At 41.5% G+C, this 24,264-nt stretch overlaps 2 protein-coding genes across 4 annotated transcripts in view; both read left to right on the top strand.

The window, feature by feature from the left end:
• LOC106809613 (A disintegrin and metalloproteinase with thrombospondin motifs 19-like) overlaps window positions 1-8,858 on the top strand; it is a 14,149-nt gene extending 5,291 nt beyond the window's left edge. The window contains exons 5-14 of the mRNA XM_014812760.1: window positions 827-938; window positions 1,449-1,595; window positions 1,978-2,122; window positions 2,326-2,418; window positions 3,024-3,248; window positions 4,603-4,717; window positions 4,999-5,147; window positions 5,638-5,756; window positions 6,141-6,207; window positions 6,830-8,858. Coding sequence (XP_014668246.1) covers window positions 827-938; window positions 1,449-1,595; window positions 1,978-2,122; window positions 2,326-2,418; window positions 3,024-3,248; window positions 4,603-4,717; window positions 4,999-5,147; window positions 5,638-5,756; window positions 6,141-6,207; window positions 6,830-6,937 — 1,280 coding nt within the window. The 3' untranslated portion in view covers window positions 6,938-8,858. The remainder of the gene's footprint in view (window positions 1-826; window positions 939-1,448; window positions 1,596-1,977; window positions 2,123-2,325; window positions 2,419-3,023; window positions 3,249-4,602; window positions 4,718-4,998; window positions 5,148-5,637; window positions 5,757-6,140; window positions 6,208-6,829) is intronic.
• Window positions 8,859-10,966: 2,108 nt separating this feature from the next.
• LOC106809618 (BTB/POZ domain-containing protein 9-like) lies at window positions 10,967-23,668 on the top strand. 3 transcript variants are annotated; one of them, XM_014812768.1, is made up of 14 exons: window positions 10,967-10,990; window positions 14,412-14,647; window positions 15,995-16,124; window positions 16,736-16,966; window positions 17,672-17,827; window positions 19,049-19,163; window positions 19,401-19,620; window positions 19,901-20,020; window positions 20,711-20,835; window positions 21,122-21,311; window positions 21,718-21,825; window positions 22,072-22,150; window positions 22,492-22,612; window positions 23,122-23,668. In XM_014812768.1, the coding sequence occupies exons 2-14, from the start codon at window positions 14,457-14,459 to the stop codon at window positions 23,298-23,300; spliced, it is 1,965 nt and encodes a 654-aa protein (XP_014668254.1). In that variant the 5' UTR covers window positions 10,967-10,990; window positions 14,412-14,456; the 3' UTR covers window positions 23,301-23,668. The 3 variants fall into 3 exon arrangements, with proteins under 3 accessions (XP_014668254.1, XP_014668255.1, XP_014668253.1); XM_014812769.1 differs by lacking the exon at window positions 10,967-10,990 and adding an exon at window positions 11,122-11,169 and having other exon boundaries at window positions 20,726-20,835; XM_014812767.1 differs by lacking the exon at window positions 10,967-10,990 and adding an exon at window positions 11,122-11,169.
• Window positions 23,669-24,264: the final 596 nt, after the last annotated feature.

Below are 24,264 nucleotides of genomic sequence, written 5' to 3'. Positions count from 1 at the left end.
GTGTGTGTGTGTGTGTGTGTGTGTGTGTGTGTGTGTGTGTGTGTGTGTGTGTGTGTGTGAGAGAGAGAGAGAGAGAGAGAGAGAGAGAGAGGAAAGAGACGGAGATCAAGATTGGAATAGAGCGAGAGAGGGGGTAGGGTGAGAGAGACTGACGTGGAGTGAAAGAGAGCCGAAGCGCGAGAGGTCGTTTTCACAAAACGGAGCCTGCCACAAAGGCGGTATGAGAGGACACGCTGGATCAATACATACATGTATTCGGCTACTGTTCAACGTGCTACCAATGACACGGCAATTTTTAAACCATTATAATTATTAAATAAAACTGAATATTATCTCTTGTGACACATATCATGTTTTAAATAATTTTCGTAAAGATATTCGCATCTGCTTTTTACTGCTTTAATATTTTTCCTTAATCCGCGTCCAGATGTCGTCAGAATTCTGTTGTCGTAACAATCTTGTATACCGCACACAGGCAAAAATTATTCCATCGCGGATATACTGGCGCCAGATGATAGTTATCCCTAATCGGTACTCTTGCAGTTCTTAAAGGTTCAAGATTCTATAGAACTCATACAAGTCTACAGAACTATTATCACATACCCTTATCCCATCAGTACGCGTGCTCTTTCAAAGTCGTATTTATTATCAAGAGCTAAAATATACTATTAATATTAATAAATAATAATGAAATTTAATTAATTAATAATAATAATATTAGCTTATTAATAGGCTTAAATGAATAAAAGTAAAACACATAATAAGGTATTATGTTTAATAGGCTCATTTCGAAGTATCAATCCGTCTGATCGGGGAATCGTTTCAGGTTTCAGTGAAATGAACACCATGTGTGAGAACTCTTCGGCGATCGTCAAGTGTACGAAGATCCTTGGTCTTCTCGGTACTCCTGTCATCGTCGCTCGGGAGATTGCCCACGGGTATACGTTCACTGCTGCCGCCGCTCATACCGGACGGCTAGCTAGCACACGCTAGGATCGCATCCCGTTATCGGCATCCGTTGAATTACAGGCATTATCTCTCCACTTGCAACCACATCTATTCGTTCAGCTTCAGCCAATGCTGCGCGCCAGGGTTAAACAGCAATATGAGTGCCATGGTCAGAAACTGTTGTGACCTGTGTCGAGGAAACGTGTTCAAACGTCGATAAAAGTCCAAATTATTGGGAGCGATTTTACTTATTGCGCGGATTATGGGACTTTTGGGAAAATGTGACCGGAGTGCTTTAGTCGCGAGCGTTTGTTTGCATCGAGGGGAACGTTATTTATACGATCCTGATCTCGTGTCAGCACGGCGTAATGCGCTTGAGCCGCATAACCCTCCCTAGATTGTCACGTACGTCACGTCGCGTCTTCCTAGTTGCGCTCACGATCCCGATAAGTTTTATATGAATTCTTATAATAACTGCGGCGTCTCTCCTGTTCTCACAGACTCGGAGCCGAATACGATGGCGCGCCGTACCAGCCGACGGTGACATGTGACGATAGCTACCTCATGTCGAAACTTGAATACTTGCGGGGAGACTCCCTATTGAGCTGGTCTACCTGCACTATAGCAACCTTAAAGGACACGCTAGGGTTAGTGTGTGTGCATGTTCGTTCGTGTGCGAGCGCGGTTGCGCGTGCGCGTGTCTTTGTGTGCATGCGTGGGTGTACATGTGTTTATGTGTCTGCGTGCGTGCGTGCGTCCGTGATTGTGTTTCTGTTTGTGTGCGATCGTGTTCGCGTGAGTGTGTGCGTGCCTATGTGTGTGTGTGTGTGTGTGTGTGTGTGTGTGTGTGTGTGTGTGTGTGCGCGCGCGCGTGCGCGCGTGTGTGTGTGTGTATGCGCGTGGCTGGAGGTGAATTTGTGTGCGTCACTGCGTCTGTATACCCGTGCGAGCGTGGCTATGTGTGTGATTGTGCGCTTTCCTGTGTGCTCTGTACGTGAGCACAATAACCATTAAACTAATCTATTGCAGGCTAGAGACGCACTGTGTGAAAGCCGCAAAAACTTCGGCCAGCTCACGCCTCTTGATCAATAACGAGCCACCCGGACAGAGCCTGACATTCGCCGGACAGTGCATCAGCATGCTGGGACCGAACGCGAGCGTAGACACGACCAATGTAACACTTGTCCCTCTGACGATATCGACACCCCGTTTAATTCAAGACATTTTCTAACGTAATTTACCTTTCGAAAACAACCCTCCGTTAATTCGCCACCAATATGTCACCCTCGATCGCTAGGTGGCGCGTTTGTTATGCTTCCCCTAGAACGAATCAATGAAGCCACGATGCTTATGAATGTTTTTGTGTTCTGTTAACAGTCGTGTGATAGCGTCGAGTGTGTAGTGCAAGGGGACTCCCGGGCATACATAACTTTTCCGGCCTTTGATGGATCCTACTGCGCTGAAAATAAAGTAAGTATGTACACGTAATGTAAAAAAAAAGTCATAACATGTTAAAATACGATGCGCCTACATTCATGCATCGTCCGCAAACAACTTAACAAGATTCATATTGAGAATGTTCCGAATCACTATTAAGGTTTAATTTTAATCCACGTTGTGGGGATTTTTAGTGTTTGATGTCATAACTGATATTTCCCCAAAGTCAATTCGCAAATGATATGCGTCCAACTCACTTCCGCATGAATTCGCGATATCTGAACGTGCGCTCCTGGAAACCTTCTGTGGGTTGGTTCTCTTTATTTGTTAAGATTTTATTTCTAAAGATTTTGTCAACTTGCACATAAAGCGTTGCCGATCGACAATTTTATCAGTCACACTATATAATACATTGATATCGGTATATGGACGGCATTTTTATCAAGTAACGAAAGATGCTTTTGTAAAGCATAAATTATTAGATATTTGTACCTGCATTGGTTTTTGACTGACTGTGTAAGTGGTGTGACGTGGGAATTTTGGATTCGGATCGTGTCAGAGCGCGCAAGGTATGTGCCGAATATAAAATTGCGGAAATGCGCAGCCATTAATGATATTATTACACTGGATCATTGCAGTGGTGCATTAAAGGCGAATGTGTGGCATGGCCTACTGACGTAGCGAACGCTCCTGTGGTTAAGGCAGCGAACTGGACACGATGGATGCCGGATCCGTGCAACGACAGCTGCGTATCTTTTTCCAAATCCATGAAACCATTCACACGAACCTGCGAGGTACAAAACGCACCCGACTGTGTCGGAGACAGATTTGTCTTCGACGTGTGCACGCCAAGTTCTTCCCAGGTAAGAGTAAACGTATATATATATATATATATATATATAGGCCCTATATATATATATAAATAAATAAATAAATATATATCAATACTGATCACATAGAGTTAAATACAAGCCTTGTAATAAAGAGAGAAATGGTTGACGCGGTGAATAAGTTAAAAGGTCAAAATGATAGGAAACAGCCCTCCATATTTCTCACGTAGTATGTATGAGTGAGCGTGTATGCCCGCGTTCTTAAAGTGGTGAACAACAGTAGAGGGCGTCCTTAGGCGGCAGGCCTGAATAAGCATCAGGAGTAGATAAAGGGGAAGCATAAGCATAGCATAGCTCCTGATAAGCATCGAACAGAAATTAATTAAAAATACTCACACTGTTACTTCGCTTACACAACATACACTTTATTCATGTTAAATAACTACAGATTCATGCTCTATGCTCCGCTCGAAACTTTTGCCAGCTCTATGATGCGAATTTTTGCAAAGTTGTCTGGACACATTTCATCCACAAAAAACACGAACCGGTCGCTCTGACTACGCCACCTGTACGGAAAATTGTCACAACTATAAAAACACGACAAGACGCAAATTTACTTCCTAATGCTTTCTAGACGTCCACGCATGCTAGCATTATTAACTTAGGCATTATTATACGTAGCCCAATTATGTGCAAAATTCAATGGGCAACTCTCACGTGCGAATTTCGGCGAAAAAATAATGAGCCCAAAAAGGCCTTTTCTAGAGACGAAATAGTGCAATTTGCGGAGGCGTGTGTGTGTGTGTGCGTGCGTGCGTGCGGTGTGTGTGTGTGTCGTGCGTGTGTCGGTGTGCATGTGCTTGCGTGTGCGTTGTGCGTGTGCGTGTGCGTGTGCGTGGTGCGTCGGTGGCGTGTGCGTGTGCGTGTGCGTGTGCATGTGCTGTGTCTGTGTGCGTGTGTGTCGCGCGCCGCGCGCGTGTGTGGTAGCGTTTAGGAGCGATTGTTTGAGTTTTGCGACGGTCCAATTCGTGTGTTCGTGCGCAGATGTGCCTGTGTACCTGTGTGCATGTATATGCACGGGTCTGTGTTCAAAATTACGTTTAGCCGCAGTAAAAAAAGATACGAGGCGGTAAAGCAATGTCACAGACCAGGAGTAGAGTGGAATAGTTTGTGATTTCGTTAATAAGTTTTTAATTGAATGTGGTATTGTGCATATGCATATATCAAATCTAGCAGTCTTATAGATTTGCTAGAATACATTAATGCGCTCTCACTATATATATATATATATATATATATATATATATATATATATATATATATATAACTAGTATATATAATATATATAATATGCAGCAAGGAGAAACTTTTTAAATGTTTTTTTTAGACTTGTGCTGCTTCCTTAATGTTGGATGTACAAGCATATGCGGATAACGTATGCACGCAAAGCACGGACCTAGAAATAAAACCTCCCGCCGTTCTTAAAGTAAACAATACAAACAGTAAGTAACGACACTATTTTACAAATTGTTGTAAACTACTGGCTTTGTTATAAGCATTTTAAAGGGGTGTATTTTGATTCCAGTGCAGGTAATTCAACCACTGTATAGAATCCGGCCTTTTCAATATCTGCTATTATGAAAAGTTCTTGTCTTTTGAAAGTTTGAACAGATTTACACTGAAATTGTATTTGAGCGAACCTATAATCTCCTATTACTCATTGGTATATGCAGTTAGATTCGAAATTATTTGCTAATTCTTTAATCATACCTTGTTCTTTCAGCTATAGACGATGCGTGCAAAATTTTCTGCAGCAAAAATGCATCAAATGGTGCTCCCTTATTTATAAACACGTATCTGCCTAATGGAACCTACTGCTACACAAATGTAACGACACCGTACTATTGCCAGGCTGGCGCATGCAAGCCATTGGTAAGTATATATGACCCGTACCAAGGAAGCTGTTGTAGATATCAATCCCTTGTTATTACCGTTCATGCGCCAATATCAATCTATATTTTTATAGCGGCGTAACGTAAGTCAGCGTCTGTCCGCGCCTCCTCTAAGTGCATGTGTGCGCTATCGCTTATCTGAATCCCGGTCTATACTGCCCCGTCGCCACCCTGGGCGCCAAGAATGTATCGATGCTAATAACATCGATAACATAACATAACATAAACATCGTTTCATAATCTATTCAACATTTTCCCCCAATTTCACAAAGTAATTAGGTACGTCAAAGTCCTCGAACGCAATTACCTAGAAAATATTCGGGCAGTGCTGGCTGATTCCCCCGCTATAGTTAATCGGAAGAGTAACCCACTACCGTCGCAAGCAGAAGAGAATGCATTTGCTATATGTTTTCACGTTTCCGAAAAGTATTATATCTTACTAAAGTGAGGCACATTTCTCCGCTCTGTAGACGCGGCAGAACGGCGCCTGGACCGAGTGGATTCTTGCAATGTCATGTAGGCCCGTATGTGGGTCGCCGAATCAAAATACGGAGCAAGAAGTCCATGAACGCTATTGCACTGATCCGCCGTATGTATATTTACATATTAATGTCATTTACTCAGCGTCCACCTTATGGAGGTGTATGCGTGAGTGTAATTTGTTATGGAATCGTGCCATAATGAATAGCAATACCTTATGTAATTATATATAGATACAATAATAAAATTCACGTGTTCTAATAAATATTTAAAAGCCAATGGATACGATCGCGTATATATATATATATATATATATATATATATATATCACTATCTATTTCTCTCTCTGCGTGCGTACGCGCGCGTGTGTGCGTGCGTGCGCGCGTATGTGCGTGCGTGCGCGCGTGTGTGCGTGTGCGTGCGTGTGCGTGCGTGTGTGCGTGTGCATCCACGTGTGTGATTTATCCGGTTTTTTCCTCATTTATAACCACAGGCCGTTGAATGGCGGAACTGATACCTGCACCGGCGAAGATAAAAACTATACGATGTGCAACATGAACGTATGTATTATACGTGTATAAGTGTATAAGTGTATAAGTGTATAAGTGTATAAGTTTATAAGTGTATAAGTGTATAAGTGTTATAGTTCTGTCTATTCTATACCGACTATGTTTGCCTTCCTGCCTGTCTGTCTGTTTGGCTGTCTGTCTCCATGGCTGTCTGTCTGCCCGTCCGTCTGACCTGCCGCGTTCCCTGTACCTCTGGTGTCTTCCCGTGCCCTGTTATATTTCTAGGTACCTCTCTCTCTAATACGCGTCAGTATTGCTACACTATCGAAGAATATTGCAGTGGTGAGATCAGCATGTGGTGTAGGTGATTATGGAGTTGAGTCCCTGGTATGATATTAAACGCATTTATACCAGCGTGTTAATGCCAATTAGCTTTTGCACTGCGATACCTGCCAGCCAACATCATGCCAGTAACCGAATATGAGCCGCTAAGCTATTATAAGAGCAACAAACGTTCCAATAGTACAGGTATAAACTCTGCAACTGCCCTCACTATAACGTAAAAGGGTTCTGACTGCAAATACTAAATTGTTTATTTATTGCTACATTTCAATGTTTTAATTCATTACTGCATACGAATTACCGACATCTTTGCTTTTATCGTTCACGATAGGCCGGAATGACTCAGTGCTACAACGGATGTTTGATGGCGTCACCCACACGCTGGTTGCCACTTGGCTGCGTTCTGGCAGCATTTGCTTTATTGAGGTTCATCTTCTAAGAGCACTGCCCTTCTAACATGGAAAATAACTATACGCGCAGATGTAAATCTTTGTCTACTCGGTGTTAGTGTATATTGTGTGGTGTCACGGTGTCACACCACCTTTCCCGGGGTGGCCTACCTATCGTTTGATGTGCTTCGGCTACATGTTAGATTCCTAACTAGACGGCCTCTATAAGTCGTTGCTGTAAGTGATCTACACACATTGATTACACTGAGCTAATCGCTTCGGGAATACGGTCAGTTTTCCACGACGGCGATTTTGTCACCATCAGGGTATCGACAGATATTAATAACATGGGCTTTTCGTATTTTTGCAATCTAGAGAACTTAACAACCATGATCTGTTCATTTAAAGCTAATTTCTCACACCAGTTCTTTTTCTTTCATAGATCCGTACAGCAAAATTACCGAGCTGAGTATAAAAGGGTACACTGATTCTGTTTGTTTCGGGATTTTAGCACCAGATTTACATATTGTTGTACATCAATTCCTTTTAGGCTGTACTGAAGCCATAGTGAAGTTTGTAGTCAGTCTAGAACCTAACACTTTGCACTCTAATGATAATAAAAAGAAATGCAATGATAAGGAGACGTACCTGGCGAATGACGGTAGACAGTCGTGTTATTAGTATCATAACTTTATCCTATGATATATATGTATATATATATATATATATATTATATATATATATCGCCCCACTTCCGTGAATTTGCCTACCTCCCCGTCGATATAGTCACACTTCCGTGTATCGTCCAATAGAGACTTATATTGAAATGATAAACAGTGTGAATAAATTTAATAAATTGTAATAATAAGTGCCTTTACGCGTAGAGGACCGGATTGATATTGCTCAAGATGCGAAGAAAGGCAATGCTATCTCGATCTCTGATGATATTTCCGGTACGATGCTTCTTAGGAATTTGCTGGGTAATCCAAGATGAGTAGCGCGGAATCGCAGCCATAAAATTAGTGAACTTTGCAGTTTTATTCGAATGTGCAAGATAGATAGATATACGCATTGCACGACAGTCTTCTCTCGGGGGAGGGCATAGCGTAGCATTATATAAACAATCGCCATCACAAACTGTAGTATGTGAGTATGTAAATGCGATCACTGAGACTAGGAATACCGTCCAAACAGACAAATGTGATTTTCTGTATAACGTATATACTGATACTACTTACAATATCGTAATTTTGCTTGAATGAATCACTTATTTTGCTTACCTGCAGTACTACTCTCTTATGTATATGTATATTTATAAAATAAACCTTATGCGTCGTGTATAGAGAGGTAGGTGCGATTACGCGCGCCGGGTGTTACAAGCCAACGTATACGTGAAATAATTTGCATGTTGTTCTCACTAGGATCGTGAGAGGTGAAACCATGTGAATGCGCTCATGTGCTGATAACATAACAAAACTTAAACCATCTCAAACGTCGACACGGTTGAAGTTGTGTGAATTAGGGACCATTTATTGCCATACGTCAGCAATGTTAAATATTGTATTTCCTTCGTATACGAGACCTCAGTGGACATTTAAATCTATATTTTGTGTGTGCTATATTGCGTTGTTTAGGCACTATATTTTCAATATGTATGTTGCAATATTTGACGCTGCAATTAATAGTTAGTGTTATTTTCAGCGCGTAATCATGATCACAACCGTAGATATTTTTGTTGAACGACCCGTTTGTGCTATATTAAATAGCTGATACGATTTGTTTATACGTTGATGATTTGTTTAACAGTGCGAGGTTAATAGTTTCACCAGGCGCCAAACTTACGCAAATCAGCATAGAAACTGTTCAAGACGCACACCCCTTGCGTGCTGTATTCTGATCTGTTAAACGACCATAAGCTAATGTATTTATTGTCTAACGGTTAAGAAATTATAACATATTCTGCAATCAGGACACGTCGTATGCGATTAGTTATTTGATTGGGTTTTCGTTTACGTTGTAGACTTCTTTCTAAAACGTTGATGTACTCGTTCAGCTCGTCAGCCTTTTAACCAAGAGTCGATAGAGTAAGCCCAGCTTGTGATCATTAGAGTAGTCGCCCGTGAGTGTAATATTTTGATTAAGCTGTTTGTTGTGAGTTTATCTGCTAACCGACAATGTTTTGACGTGAGTTGTGAATCAGGAGGCACAATACTGTGGTTGCTTACATATTGTTTACATGTGTGTGTGTGTGTGTGTGTGTGTGTGTGTGTGTGTGTGCGTGCGTGCGTGCGTGCGTGCGTGCGTGCGTAGCGTGCCGTGGCGCTGCGTGCGCTGCGTGCGTTGGCCGCCGTATGGGTACGTGTGCGTGTGTGGCGTATCTTCGTATTATGGTAAGTATATCTATAGTATCATTATATATATGCTTATGATATCGCCGTGGGCACCTTCGAACGCATGAGCCACACGGCTGAATTGAACATCTAAAACTTCGTTCTAACCAGCGCTAATATTCCTGTCAGTGCTGCCTTATCTAATCCATCTCATATTTGTCTCTTACAGTCGTTTCTGCTTTACTCCTGTTTCTTTTTGATACATATATTACCGGTCTTATTTTTCGTCTCTGTTCTCATCCTCTCCCCTCTCTCATTCGCTTCTGCTGCCCGCGATCCCGTCTTTCTCGTCGAACACGGGGCCTCGCTTCGGCAGTCACCCTCTCGGCATATCACTTCTCCATGCGCTCACGTTTTCTCCGCGGCTTCCGGGTCGTGCCGTGCGCTGGTCTTTGCTGGTCTGGCCCCTTCTTCTTTCCGTTCCGCGACGCATGTGCTAGGCCGCGTCCTACCTCCTGCTGGCGAGCTCGTGATGCTGCGGCACCCTGTGCCCCGGCGCCCTGCTAGGGCGTTTCTCACACGCACTGATGGCGTGTTCTCAGCCGCAGTGAACTGGCGGGTTCTCGCGCCTGCTCGGGGGCTTATTCTCATGGCCTGCAGGGTAGGTCTCCCGCCTGCTGTCGGGTTCTCCGACCCGCCTCCTGCTCGGCGGTTCTCGCGCCTGCCCTGGGCGGGTTGATCGCGCCGCTGTGGGGGTTTCTCCCGCATGCTGGCGGGGTTTCATTCGGGGACCTGTGGGGGTTGATCACGCCTGCGTGGAACGGGTTTCTCCCGCCTCGGCTGCCAGGGTTTCATCCGCCTAGCTGGGGTTTCTCCGCCTGCTGGGGGCGGCCCACACAGGATAGTCCTTGACCGGCCGGCAGACCGAAGTTACCAGTATATTTTTATCGGGGACATTAAACAATGTGAGAAAGAAATCTTTAGACGAATGCTGGCTATATGATGTACACTAGAAGCGTTGTTTTTATTCACGTCTTTATATAATTGTACAGCAGCTGAGTAGCCTACTGACATTGCGAGGGGCACAGAATCAGAAAAAGATACTGAACGCGATAATTTGAATATATAAACTACCGATCATCTGCGCAATCAAGTAGTCAGCCGTGGCGGGATCGGAAGCTGGTTGAACAAGATAACAATCACAAACACATTCTTCTCCATGCTTTACGAAGACCAAATAAACGAACAAAACATTGTTAATTTGACCGTTTACACGAGTCTATGTTATGTTTTAACGAGCAACCAATCTTTAGTCACGTAATAATTTTAACCATTAAATTTTCCTAAAAAAAATATGGCATTTTACGCAAACGACGAGATCGCCGTCGCACCAGCCCCGGACTGAAGAACATAATATAAAGATGGCATTTTAATTGTATTGTGGATGCATTATATGATAGGTAATATATCTTTTCGATGTTGTGTCTCGTGAAGCTGTAACCATAGACTGTAACATTTTTATTTTATTTCGTACATTGCTAGTATTATTGTAATATATTTATATCGTTGGTGCCTCCCAGAAAAACGCGATCTCCACACAGACGGCGGCGCTCTTCGAAGTGGCCAAGAGACTCTGGTACAGGATCCTCAGACAAAACAAAGATGCTCATTTTTCCTCGTCGCGACACCTGGCGGCCCCAAGCACCTGTATTATTAAACATGTTCAAGTTTATTGCATGCAATAGCAGTGTCGTGATATTACATGTTTTAACAGTAAGGTTTCAACTTGAGAAGGCGGTGTTCCGTCACCTGCTGACCTCCCTACAGCGTTCAATCTGCTCGCACAGCACACCGTATGTAATATAAGAAATAACTAAGACGTAGTAGAGTTCACCCACGCAGAGCAGCTAAATGTCCGGAGTAACCGAGTTACAGGACTTCGGGGTTGAAAGGTGAAGGACCACTATAAACGGGGTAGTAAGGTGTGTTCCTGTCTTCGTTTCTGAGCTCCTTTAATTTGCTTACTCTTTACTCTTCACTCTTAGTTTAAGGCCTGACGAGGGTCCTATGTCCGCCCGCGGGTACTTGCCGGAACGTACTCCTGGAACGTAACGCATTGGTACTATATTACTCATGCCGTAACCGTACCTCGGCCTGCACATAGCCTTACTACTAGTACTCAAGCCTCCACTACACACTAACCAGTAAGCAATCACGAGTCGCTAGACTACCCGAATCAAATTCATGTCCGCATGATAACCCGTTTTTTTATATTTTTGGTGAGGGTTATATTGGGGAACGAACGGGGTCATCTGAAAGATTTCGTGACATCGCATGCAAAATGCATTGCCGTCGCGCGAATGCGGCCCGCTAGCGGCCCGCTATTGGGCGGCGAAAAACACAACGCTACCGTTATCCTTCTACCATGACTTGTACCCCCCTGCTACAGATAATGGTGTATACATTCACTTCAACTCGTTATTCACTTCTTAAAGATGTTTTTCAGACTATGCCCCCGCTTCCATGTTAACTTTCGTAAACTAACATTCGCCATTTACAAAACAATCAGACCCAATCGAGCGAGTGTTACAATAGCCTGGTTCTCGCTTGCAAGGAGCCCTTGCTCGCCTGTATCTGTGGCACTGCAGGAGGGCAGATAGACTCGCTCTGATTGGTCTGATTGTTTATAAATGGCGAATGTTATTTACGAAAGTTAAATGAAGCGGGGTGTCTGAAAAACAATCTTTTAAGAAGTGAATAACGTTTGAAGTGAATGTATACACATATCTGTAGCAAGGTAAAGTCATGTAGAAGGAAATGGTAGGGTTTTTCAGGGGTCGAAATTAGATTTTTATTATGGTATCCATTCGGGATACCAGGTATTGAAATCTGGTATCCCACCCAAAGATCTGGTATCCCATTTTTCGGATAGTAATTTCAACAATTGTTTGCCTTCAAAATTCTCATCGCTCCCGTTCATTTTACATACGCCTCCACAACTTACACTGCAGAGGTATATTGTCTAGACGCATTGTCTGGTTCGCTTGATACAATGTATACACATCACATTTATGATCAACATCGTCTTCTTGCAACAATATCTTGCAAATATGCTATGCCTGCTGTATTAAGGCTGGCGCACACCAGCCGATTTATTACGCGATTTGATAGGTCCGATAAAAATCAGCCGATATCGGGTAGGTGTGCGCGTTCATTTGTAGACGATTTTACTTAAGATTATTTTTATCGGGCGATCGTTCCAAATCAAACATGTTTGATTTTGAACCGATTATTTTGAAGCGATTTTTTGTAATCCGACAAGATTTTGTAGTGTGCGTGTGAACTCAGAAAAATCCTCTACGATAAATATTGAACAGTCAATAGCTGAACGTGCCCGTGTCACATGACATTCAAAATGCATTCTTGCAGAACAAAATAATCAATTTTATCGTAGGTATGCGGGTGTTTAAATCGGAAGGCGTCGCGCTGAGCCAATTTTACAAACGATGAAGAGATTTTTTAATCGGACCGATTTCTGGGAAAATCTTTTTAGGTGTGCGCCGGCCTTAACGCTAGTGTGGCGTAAGGGTGTCTGAACCCGCTCAGATCGCGCGTACTCGCTCAGATGCGCTGCCATATAAAGTTGATAACTCAACAACCACTATCCCGATTTTGACGTTTTTTTTTTACTATCCCGGCGGGATACCAAGCGTTGAAATCTGGTATCCAACACAAGAATCTACTATCCCGCGGATATCGGGATACTGCTAATTTCGACCCCTGTTTTTTTCGCGCCAATAGCGGCGTACGGGCCGCATTCGCAGCGCATGCATTTTGCATGCGATCTCACGAAATTTCAATGAACCCCGTTCTGTCCCAATATAACCCTCACCAAAATATAAAAAAGGTTATATGGGACAGAATTATTCGGTCTAACGCCTACGCCTTACTCCCTAACGCCTAACCCGAACGCCTTATAGACTCGGAATAATTCTGTCCCATATAACCTTTTTTATATTTTGGTGAGGGTTATATTGGGACAAAACGGGGTTCATTGAAATTTCGTGAGATCGCATGCAAAATGCATGCGCTGAGAATGCGGCCCGTACGCCGCTATTGGCGCGAAAAAAAACCTACCGTTCCCTTCTACATGGCTTTACCTTGCTACTGATATGTGTATACATTCACTTCAATCGTTATTCACTTCTTAAAAGATTGTTTTTAATAAACACCGCTTCGTTGAAACTTTCCTAAATTACATCGCCATTTACAAACAATCAGACCAATCAGAGCGAGTCTTACAATAGCCCCTGGTTCTCGCTTGTATCTGTGGCGCTGCAGGAGGCCTGATAGACTCGCTGTGATTGGTCTGATTGTTTGTAAATGGCGATGTAATTTAGGAAAGTTTCAACGAAGCGGTGTTTATGAAAAACAATCTTTTAAGAAGTGAATAACGATTGAAGTGAATGTATACACATATCAGTAGCAAGGTAAAGCCATGTAGAAGGGAACGGTAGGTTTTTTTTCGCGCCAATAGCGGCGTACTGGCCGCATTCTCAGCGCATGCATTTTGCATGCGATCTCACGAAATTTCAATGAACCCCGTTCTGTCCCAATATAACCCTCACCAAAATATAAAAAAGGTTATATGGGACAGAATTATTCGGTCTACCCGAACCCGAACCCGAACCCTAACCCTAATCCTAACCCTAACCATATCAAATAGTGACCAGGGTACGTTCCGGCAGTACCCTGGGGGACATAGACCCTATGAGCCTTAGTTAGTGACACTGATATGGCTCACTAGTGACACTACCACGGCTAATTTGCTGTTTGGGCGTAGCATATGTAGATTACCCATCGAAACCTCCCTACACTGACTAATTTCTAGAATTGCAGATAGTGTGTTACACCCTGCACATAGCCTACCCAATAATTTAATGAATGTCACTTCCACTACTAGGCACTATGCCACTTCCACATTCTGCATATCCTGCAGGTTGCAGAAATGGAAGGGCTGCCTGGTAATTATTGTAATGGTCAGAAGCATATGAGAACAATCGGGAAGATTGTTCAAAATCCGACTAAGTATAAAGTAACATCTAAAATTCTATATATATATTCATACCATGAGTCTTCTTGCGTAAAAGAATGTAATGTGACTGGGACTACAAGTGTCAATGGATTCTTCTAGGTGCGCTTACACATTACCAAGCACTGGCAAGAATTTGCTTAAGGCATGTGTGACCGGCGTACGTTCCTGTCATCTCAGTCGCTCCCAGAACAAGAGGTGGACCATGTCAGCCAGCTGTCTGAAAATCTCAGCCAGCTCTTCCTCAATGAAGAGTACAGCGACATCACACTGCAAGTTGAAGGCCAGTCTTTTCCTGGTCATCGGGTTATCTTGGGTTCCCGAAGTGATTATTTCAGGTTGGTAATCCATTTGTTTTGATAGTGTGGGGTATCTTGTATCTTGCTTGTACAGTTATAAAGTAAGCCTGTGCACACACAAAAGTATGACATTAGCAAATTAAAAACTCCTAATCATAACAGTTGGTTACTGTACCATGTGTCTATATGGCCTTTTTATTTTATGTACATATAGTAGCTATCTATTGTTGTAGTATTGAATCATACTCAGAATACTTTTCAATATTGCCTTCATGTGGTCTATTGATTAGAGCTATGTAAAATACATTATATATGTATAATTACAACATGAGCAGATATATGATATTATAGTAGTAGTATGTATATCCTCTATGGGTATCTTTTTCACTCTATATGTCGATTGAAAATCAATTATACTAAAAGTTTACTCAAGCCAGTGCACCAGATAGCTTGCGTATTTGCGTAAATACGCATGAATTTCATACAAATACGCATGTAATTTTCAAAGGTATGTGTATAGATACGCTTGTGTTTTAATAAATACGTACATGAGAAAACAAACAGATCGTATCAGTACGCTAACCTTCCATCTACTCCCGTATCGGCTCGACTCTCTCGCTAATAGACTGGTAGCTTGGTCGCGGTGCCCCACTCATTATGTTCGCTATGGCTGCTGTTTGTCAGTACGTGAACCAGTCTATCTACTATCTATCGTGACTGGTTCCTGTGTGTAGTTTATTTTACAAAGCTCTGAAGTTAGAATTGGTGTTGCGACTGGAACGCAGTCTATACTCCGGCCTTCCCGGAATTAATTCCAAATAAGGAAAGTCGAACGTGTGTGATCTAAGCTTGTTGACTATTGGTCCATTATATTTGATTAGCCAATTAGAATTCAGTTTACTCCGCGGTAATAAAAACGCACGTTGCCGTCGTCTGCAGAAACAAACATGAAGTCTACACGTCGCGCTGCTGAACAGTGTCAGAGCATTTTAAAATATATGAATCCTACAAGACCAAGGAATGTTTCATCAGTGGAAGATATAGTTTCACCTATAATCTCGCTAGTTGTTGAAAACTATTCTGGACGATACTCATACTAAGAAAATATGATGAGTACTGCCAACAAGGAGTACTCATAGGGATCTTGCCGATACTCATACATAAAAAAAATGGTGAGTAAATACTCATCAACGCCAAAAATTTTCTGGAGCACTGTCAAGCATGTGTAGATTCCTGGTGAATATTAAAATTCAGAACTGAATTAACAGTTATACATAATAGTTGATTTTGTATTGGCTTGGAAATGTGCAAAGAGTTAGAATCTATCAGCTGTGTGCATTCCAAATTAGTTGTTTCTCATCAGCTGTGTGCATTTATCTACCTCAGAGCACTGCTGTATGGAGGCATGAAAGAATCTACATTGTCAACAGTTGAGCTGAAGGCAACATCAGCCGTACCTTTTCGTATGTTATTAAAATACATATACACAGGGAGGATGAATTTAAGCAGTTTAAAGGTACGTATACATACATGTGAGCATGTATTTTTTACTTAAATCTTATATTCTGTGAGTTTAAGATACAGGTATACACTAGCTAGCATGCGACAACTCAGAATATATCGCTGGCTAAAGCTAGAAATTACATTGTATATTAGCAGATAATTATAATCGCTGGTATGTCATAAGATCACCTGACATGTGTATGGTCAGATGGCCTGAGTAATGGTCAGATGTAGAATAGCGCAAGTATCAATGCGTGCCTATCTTTGCTTCTCTCTGTCAACAATATCAGCACAAATCTAAATATACTATTTCCAGAAAATGAACCATAATGTTAACCAATATCAGGTGTGTGTTACCTACACTAATAAATTGCTGATATTCTATTCAGGTGATTACTGTTGTTTGTAAATTGTCAGGCATTTGGGCTTGATAGTAGCAATAGTAGCCACAGCAGTAGTAGTAGCAGTTGCAGTGGCAACAGCATAGCAATATCTACCCCTTGAGCACTATTGCTTTGCAATACTTATTAGGTTTTTATAGTTATGGTCTCAGATACTGTCTTTCAGTTGAATACAGGCTAGAGTTAAATTTTCTTCAATTTTATCTTTTCTTATCTTTCACAGGAAGACCTCTTACTAGATGTGCTTGGCCTTGCTAACCAGTATGGCTTCAAAGAACTGGAAGCCAGCATCTCAGATTATCTAAAAGCCATCCTTAGTGTCTACAATGTGTGCATGATATACGATGTGGCAACGTTGTTTAGTCTAACCAGCTTGAGGCAAACCTGCTTTGATTACATGGACCGACAGGCACAGGAAGTTCTGAGCAGTGATGCGTTTACATCTATCTCAGCTGTAAGTTTAATAAGTAAGGATTTTAATCGCTCTTACTTGTTACTCGCTATGTATGTGATTTTGGACGTTGTCATTGCCATTTCTATGTTTACTACTGTGGCAGTGTGGTATGCAAATCTCATACACAGTGTAAAGTGGTGCTTGTATGTTTGCCGTTGTGTCCAAAATTTCTTGCCAATGATTATATAGCTAAATTGGTTGGTACATTACCTGGATGAATAAATTATATACCTGTTTAGCATGTAATGAGGCAGGTATATAGAACAGCCACAAGACCATTTCATCTCTGTGTGTATTCTGGATAAAATCTGAATCTGAATCTGAGTAAATAGAAACAACTGGAAACAATATTGATATTTAGATTAAATATACGAATTTTAACATTTTTTTCTTTCACGTAGAAAAGCTATAACTTACTTTAAATAAGAAAACGGGGGGAATGTGAAACATTTGATCGGCTTTTACTTAAGTGCAGCATGTCTGTCCTGTTTGTGTTATTACTAGTGTCATTACTAGGCTATTTTTGTATTAGCGTTCAATTTAGAGAGACAGGAGGAAATACATTTTGGTTGTTTGTAATTTTTCACTGATATTAAAATGTACTTGATAACAAAAAATTGAGAGTAAAGATGAGTGATACACTTAACTAAAATAATTGACACATGCTATAGCACGATCCTAAACGCCTATCCGATTTCCATTCAGAATTCTCTACATGTGATGATTTCACGCGATTCATTCTGCGCAAACGAGATTGACATATTCCGCGCTGTTCTTCGTTGGACTAAAGTCAACAGCTCTGAGAAGGAAGGAATATCCGAGATTCTGAATGCAATACGTCTTCCTCTCATGACGCTGCCGGTGAGAAGCGTGCTTATTCTCATGGCGATTCATTCGTGGCTGACCTGCTAGTTACCTTGTCATCACAGTGTATAGTTTGGCTTCTATTGGATGCCTAGTCATAGTCCGGACCCTTGTGTCACAGTCGTCACATGCTTGTGTACAGTCAGGATTATATCCAGTCGTGATTAACATTAGAGTCCAGTCATGGCTAGTGGCAGCAAAGTGCAAATAATTAAGTACTTAATTATATATATTATCAGGAGTAGATAATAGGGAGGAGTGTGACATCAATAAACAAGGGAAATTCGTCATTTACTAGCCTTATAATACCTACGATTTACTACGCGTAACTCATCCAACTTGAGCTCAAATCGGACACAGTACATTCGCCAATCATCGTACGAAATCGTTTCCTCGTAGACACCCGCAATCCGGAGATACAGCCTAAAACGTACGACACGATTCTCCATTCTTTGGACATCAATCCAACGCCATTGCGCGCCTATAATTCAAACAAAAGGCAGCTACCTAACGCGCTATTGCTAACTGAGCGAGGCATGTGGCTCGCTGGGAGATTAGGCATCAACACTCGGCGAGATAACCTTTGACCCGGTACACAGCTACACAGGCCACCTTTGTACATAGCTGGCATGCCTTCACGCACGCACGCCAACTGCATGATCAGCTCGTCGAGTGTTGCGTCGATCTCCAATCTCCCCACGAGCCACAACGCCACATTCAGCTATCCGAGAGAGCAAACACAGCGACTGCGCGGCAGTGTTGCTGCCTTTTGTCTGAATTATAGGCGCGCAATGGCGTTGGATTGATGTCCAAAGAATGCAGAATCGTGTCGTACGTTTTAGGCTGTATCTCCGGATTGCGGGTGTCTACGAGGAAACGATTTCGTACGATGATTGGCGAATGTACTGTGTCCGATTTGAGCTCAAGTTGGATGAGTTACGCGTAGTAAATCGTAGGTATTATAAGGCTAGTAAATGACGAATTTCCCTTGTTTATTGATGTCACACTCCTCCCTATTATCTACTCCTGATATTATTGATGTTAAAATATGCATGTCACAATTTCAATATTCAATTTTTAAAGATTTTATTGCAATGATTATATATGCGATCAAGCCTGTTGTGAGTAAATAATGATGACATCACTACGTGTGATTGAATGAAACATTAATCCTTGTTTGGTCATTGCCCAGATGTTCATTATGTTGAAATATCACAGGACTTGCTTAATGAAGTTCGACCAACTGGACTAATGCAACCAGATGCCATCCTGGATGCCATCAAAGAGAGGGTAGAGCTCAGAGTGATGGAACTCAACTATAGGGGCATCTTATGTAGGTCACATTCATTTGTAATCATGAATGAATATGAATGCATAACTAACAGCATGTGCTGCCATCTGATATTGCTTAGGAGTTTGACTGACTTATATTATTAATGCCATTAATGTTGTTTTCGAGGTTTAAATGCCTTCAAAAACTGCCAGTAAACACTTAGTGTTGCAGGAAACAGCATGCGTGCTGCCCCCTGTCAGTGCCATAATAGCAGGCCTATAATTATAATACTTTTAGTGCCAGAGGAGAATGTAGCCTCACTGCGACATGGAGCACAGGTGCTACAAGGTGAGGTAAAGACGGCACTACTAGATGGCGACACTCTTAACTATGATATGGACCATGGCTTTACGCGGCACCCGATAGAGGACAGTGTAAACAAGGGAATAGTGGTAAAGCTGGGAACGCAGTGCATAGTTAATCATATGCGCCTTCTGCTCTGGGACAAGGACATGAGGTAAGCATGTGAAGTCATACTGTGACTCCCAAACGTGGCTGGTCGGTGCGAATTATAATGCTCATAACCTGTGTTATAAATGGACATTCATTCACCATATTGGCCGTCATAACAGAGACAGAGGCGTACGTCTTGATAAGCATCGATGAGAAAAGCAATCATCTTTCTCCATTAATAAATAGTCACTTTGTAGTCTGTCTGATTTTTAACTATAAGATTTTCCCTCGAAACACTGTGGAATTTGTTGTGTTATTGTGCTGTTCACTGCATTGTTGTTCAGGTCGTATTCATACTACATTGAAGTGTCCATGGATGAGAAGGACTGGGTGAAAGTCGGTGATCACAGCAAATACCTCTGCAGATCCTGGCAACGTCTTTACTTTACTCCCCGGGTGATACGGTGAGTGAAAGCAATGCAGCCCATCACATAACACCTTCCATTGCCTTTCTGATTGATTGCTGCATTGCGTAGGAGTAAAAACCAAATGTTGGTCATTGTTGCCATCAAGTGAGGTCGAGGGATACGCATGTAAATTCTGCAAGAACAACCTATTAAATACGTGTTGGCCATTCTATATATGATGTTGGTGAAATGGGAATGATTTGGGAAATGTACAGCTGTAATTGTAGTGTTTGTAATATGTCATAATTAAGTGTGGTGTGACAGAGGTCTAGTTGCTGCTTGCCAAATTGCAAAATGTGACTTCTTACAAGTAGTGAATTTTCACAAGAGTCTAAATTCGGCAAATAAGGAGTTGCACTCCCTTTGGTAATTTTCATAAATTTGCCTATCTGTTTAGTATTAGTGCGTCATGTGGGGGAATGCACTTATGATATAAGCAAATAATCTATGAGTATGAATAGCTAGTAAGTAGCAGAATTACCTAATTATTGACTCTCCTGAAGTATGGTATGGTTTAATGAGGTGCAATGTTGTATGGTGTAAGGCATTGAGTTGAGGTATGCCATGGTGTAGCATGTGCATACAATAAATGTGTAAAAGTACAATTATACAACAAGGCTTTAAATTGCTAAATAATCCAAGCTGCTTGTATTAACAGTGTTTATTTATGTTGTAACGGAATTTTAGATATTTTACTTACAGATTTGTACGAGTTGTTGGCACACATAACACAGTGAATAGGGTTTTCCATTTAGTTGCCTTGGAGGCAATGCATACGAAAGATACATGTGAGACAGCAAATGGGCTTATTGGTTAGTAATGTACATGACATTATAAGATTAGCTTTTCTAGATTCAGGATTGTTTATCAGTCACTTCTTTTGTATTATTTTTGGCTTATTTGGTGTCTTCTTTATCTTTCACATCGTATTGTTTTGTTTTCTACTGCTATTTGTTCCAAATTGTTCAAAAAACCATTTTCAACAGTAAACCAGTGGGCTGGTTAAATTATGGATGGTAGAATTACCACCATTTAATTGTAAAGAAGTCAGAATATATCCTGTGGTTGCATCGATGCTTTGCTAAAATATACTTTCAGTTCCTTGCAACAACATTGCTACCATACAGCAGAGTGCTATGGTTATAGAGGGGGTTAGTAGGTGCCGCAATGCTCTAATAAATGGAGACACGCAGAACTATGACTGGGACTCTGGATATACATGTCATCAGCTCGGATCCGGTGCAATTGTTGTACAGCTCACACAGCCCTACCTAGTGGACTCAATGAGGTGAGACTCTACATTATTACCCACATTTCTAGATGCATATGCGCATGCTCATGCCTAACCCACACATGTATGAACGAACACGTGCATGCATTCACTATGAACATTTGGACAGATATGTTTGGGTACCAACTGTAATCCCACACATGACACGTACAAGGACTGATGCTTACACATTTGTGCACTGCATGCTCACATATACACACATGCTTGCGCACCAACATCAAAAGCATGCAAGACATTTGCGCAGACGTTTATACATGCACACAAGGTATAGCAGATGGGTTACTTATGGTAAGCCATGCACACATATAGCATGCCACTACAATATATCTGTTGAAGGAGGAATGTCTATGTAGTGGACTTTCCTGCTCTATCAGTTATCTCTAATCGAAGATGTGCTTTGCAGAATGCTTTTGTGGGATTGTGACAACAGGACTTACTGTTATTACATTGAAGTCTCAATAGACAACCAAACATGGGATGTGGTCTGTGATCGATCAAAACAGCCTTGTCAGTAAGTACATGTAGTCATACTGCCTGCATATATGTGCTACAATGTCATATACAGCTGTACAAACACTGCTTACGTATAATCTTGAACAATAGTAGTGCCTAAAATGGGCACGGGTGATTGATGTGTGCCTTCATTCATGATTTATAAAAAATGCTCTATGATACTATTATAGTATAAATAATTCTGTTGCAAATCAATGATAATACCCTTATTGATGTGAATCATGTTTACATTTCCAATTTGCAGGTCATGGCAGATGATCAAGTTCAGCAAAAGACCTGTCGTATTTATTAGAATTGTTGGAACACACAATACAGCAAATGAGGTTAAAATTATACTCATAATTTATGTTTTTGATTGTATTATTATTATATATGGTAAACTATTTGTGAATAGTTACTAATCAGAATTACTGTTGTATATATATTTATATATATATATATATATATATATATATATATATATATATATGACAGTTATGTAATTATAGTTTTTATTTTCTTTCTGTGGAAGGAGTGAGTTTCATAAGAGTGAAGGTTATGAGTCTGGTGACAGCCATCTGTGCTTGCAATCTTTTAAGTTATCCAATCTTGTGATTTGGGTTTGCTGTAAATGGTGCATTTCCAATAGTTTTTTCTTAATAGCAGTAAATAATTTATTTTGTAGGTATTTCACGTTGTGCATTTTGAGTGTCCTGCATCACCAGAACCTGAATCCTGTAATAGTCCTTCCGGCAGCAACACCAGAGATCGGCAAGATGATGTGGTGCGACCAACTAGGTCGGAAGGTGGGCAGTTATGTAGAATTACAATAGAGTGGTTCCCACGTATCAGGCCTTAGATAAAAGGGTGCATCACGTAAATGACATACGACTGAAAAACAAGCTTTGCACACGTTATTTTAATTGGAAATAGAGAACAGGAAGGGCAGGTTTAACAGAATATTTTCTGCAGAACAAAGTTTATTTTTTGGTTGGAAATTCTTATTGGTTCGAACACAGATGCAATGGTTTTGTTGAAGTACTAGCACCACATGTGAGGAGTAGTTGTGTGACTGGAAATGGGTTCTCTGCATAATCAACATCACCGTTTTATCAGTGCAGAACCACTTCCAATAAAGCAGGGACCACTTTACAAGATGCATGCATATTCACAAATGAAGCTTATCTGTTGAAGTCGACTAAGTTGTATAATTTTATGCTCGTGTGGCTTGATAGAGCTCTGCGTCTGCGTGCATTGCTCAATTCCAACGAAACACTGCTGTCAAATCTCTAATAACGTTGCCACTCGCTCACAGGTGGTGCTAGTGCATCATCATTGTCAGCAGACAATGCAGAGCATGGTGGCCCTGTTCGAAGGGAAACAGCCCAAGAGCAGCCTCGACCATCGGCGCTCGACAGAGTGAACCTGCAGGGGCTTGGGAATCAGAACTGGTCAGGCTCAAACCATGGGCCAACACAAGGAGATCCCCGATGACATGGCTGTGCATTCTTCCTGTTTCCATGCAACTTTTGGCTGATGTGTTAGGTGTACCTCGTAGCAGTGTAACTATGTTCATAGTAGAAATGCACTCATAGTTTTTGAGTGATATTAGACAAACGATCACCTCCCATTGTGTTTTTACTCAACGTCCACAATTGTTGCGTTTTTTTACAAGTGCCGTAATGTGATGGAGAAATCGACTGTTTGTCTGGGATGACTTATTTGAATAGCAGCTTAGCATCTGGTAGAATTGTATTTGAGTTGAGAAAAAAACCCTCATCTACTGCAGCTCATAGGGTCTATGTCCCCCAGGGTACTGCCGGAACGTACCCTGATAACTATTTGATATGGTTAGGGTTAGGGACCGCTAGGGAATAGGCGTAGGCGACTCCCTAGACTCGTTAGTGGAGTAGGCGAGGTATGGTCCGGCATATAAGATAGTACCAGGGTACGTTCCGGTATACCGGACTGTACCCAGGGTACGTTCCGGCAGTACCCTGGGGGACATAGACCCTCTCAGCTTTACTGCATGCATTTTAACTGTTCCTAAACTCATATCACCTTGATTAATTACCAATTGTAAATATAAAGTATATGCGTGCGTGTGTGTACAAAGAGAAATAGACTTCTATTATAACAATTATCATGTAAACATTCATATGTGTAGCTAAAGTATTTATATCTTATACATCTAAAATTAACGATTTCAAGTCTCGTAACGATTGCACGTGTAACAAGTGCTCACCTCATTGTGTACCTGGCTAGTACAGCCTTGGTACAGAGCAGTGCCATTGGGCCATTTTAACATAGTGAGTTTAAGTACGTTCCCATTAAGTAGCTGTATACAGTCCTGATACCGTGTGAGTGAGAGATATGCTGAGTCACACCAGGAGCTCCTGCCCTCGCTCTTACGCAGGTTGGTCATATTTATTTGTAATGGCGGTTGTATGTATCTCTG

Source organism: Priapulus caudatus, unplaced genomic scaffold (genome assembly GCF_000485595.1).
Source record: "Priapulus caudatus unplaced genomic scaffold, Priapulus_caudatus-5.0.1 Scaffold368, whole genome shotgun sequence".
NCBI classification, from domain to species: Eukaryota; Metazoa; Priapulida; class Priapulimorpha; order Priapulimorphida; family Priapulidae; genus Priapulus; species Priapulus caudatus.
The sequence above is the reverse complement of the archived record's forward strand: the minus strand, read 5'-3'. Positions and strand labels throughout refer to the sequence as shown.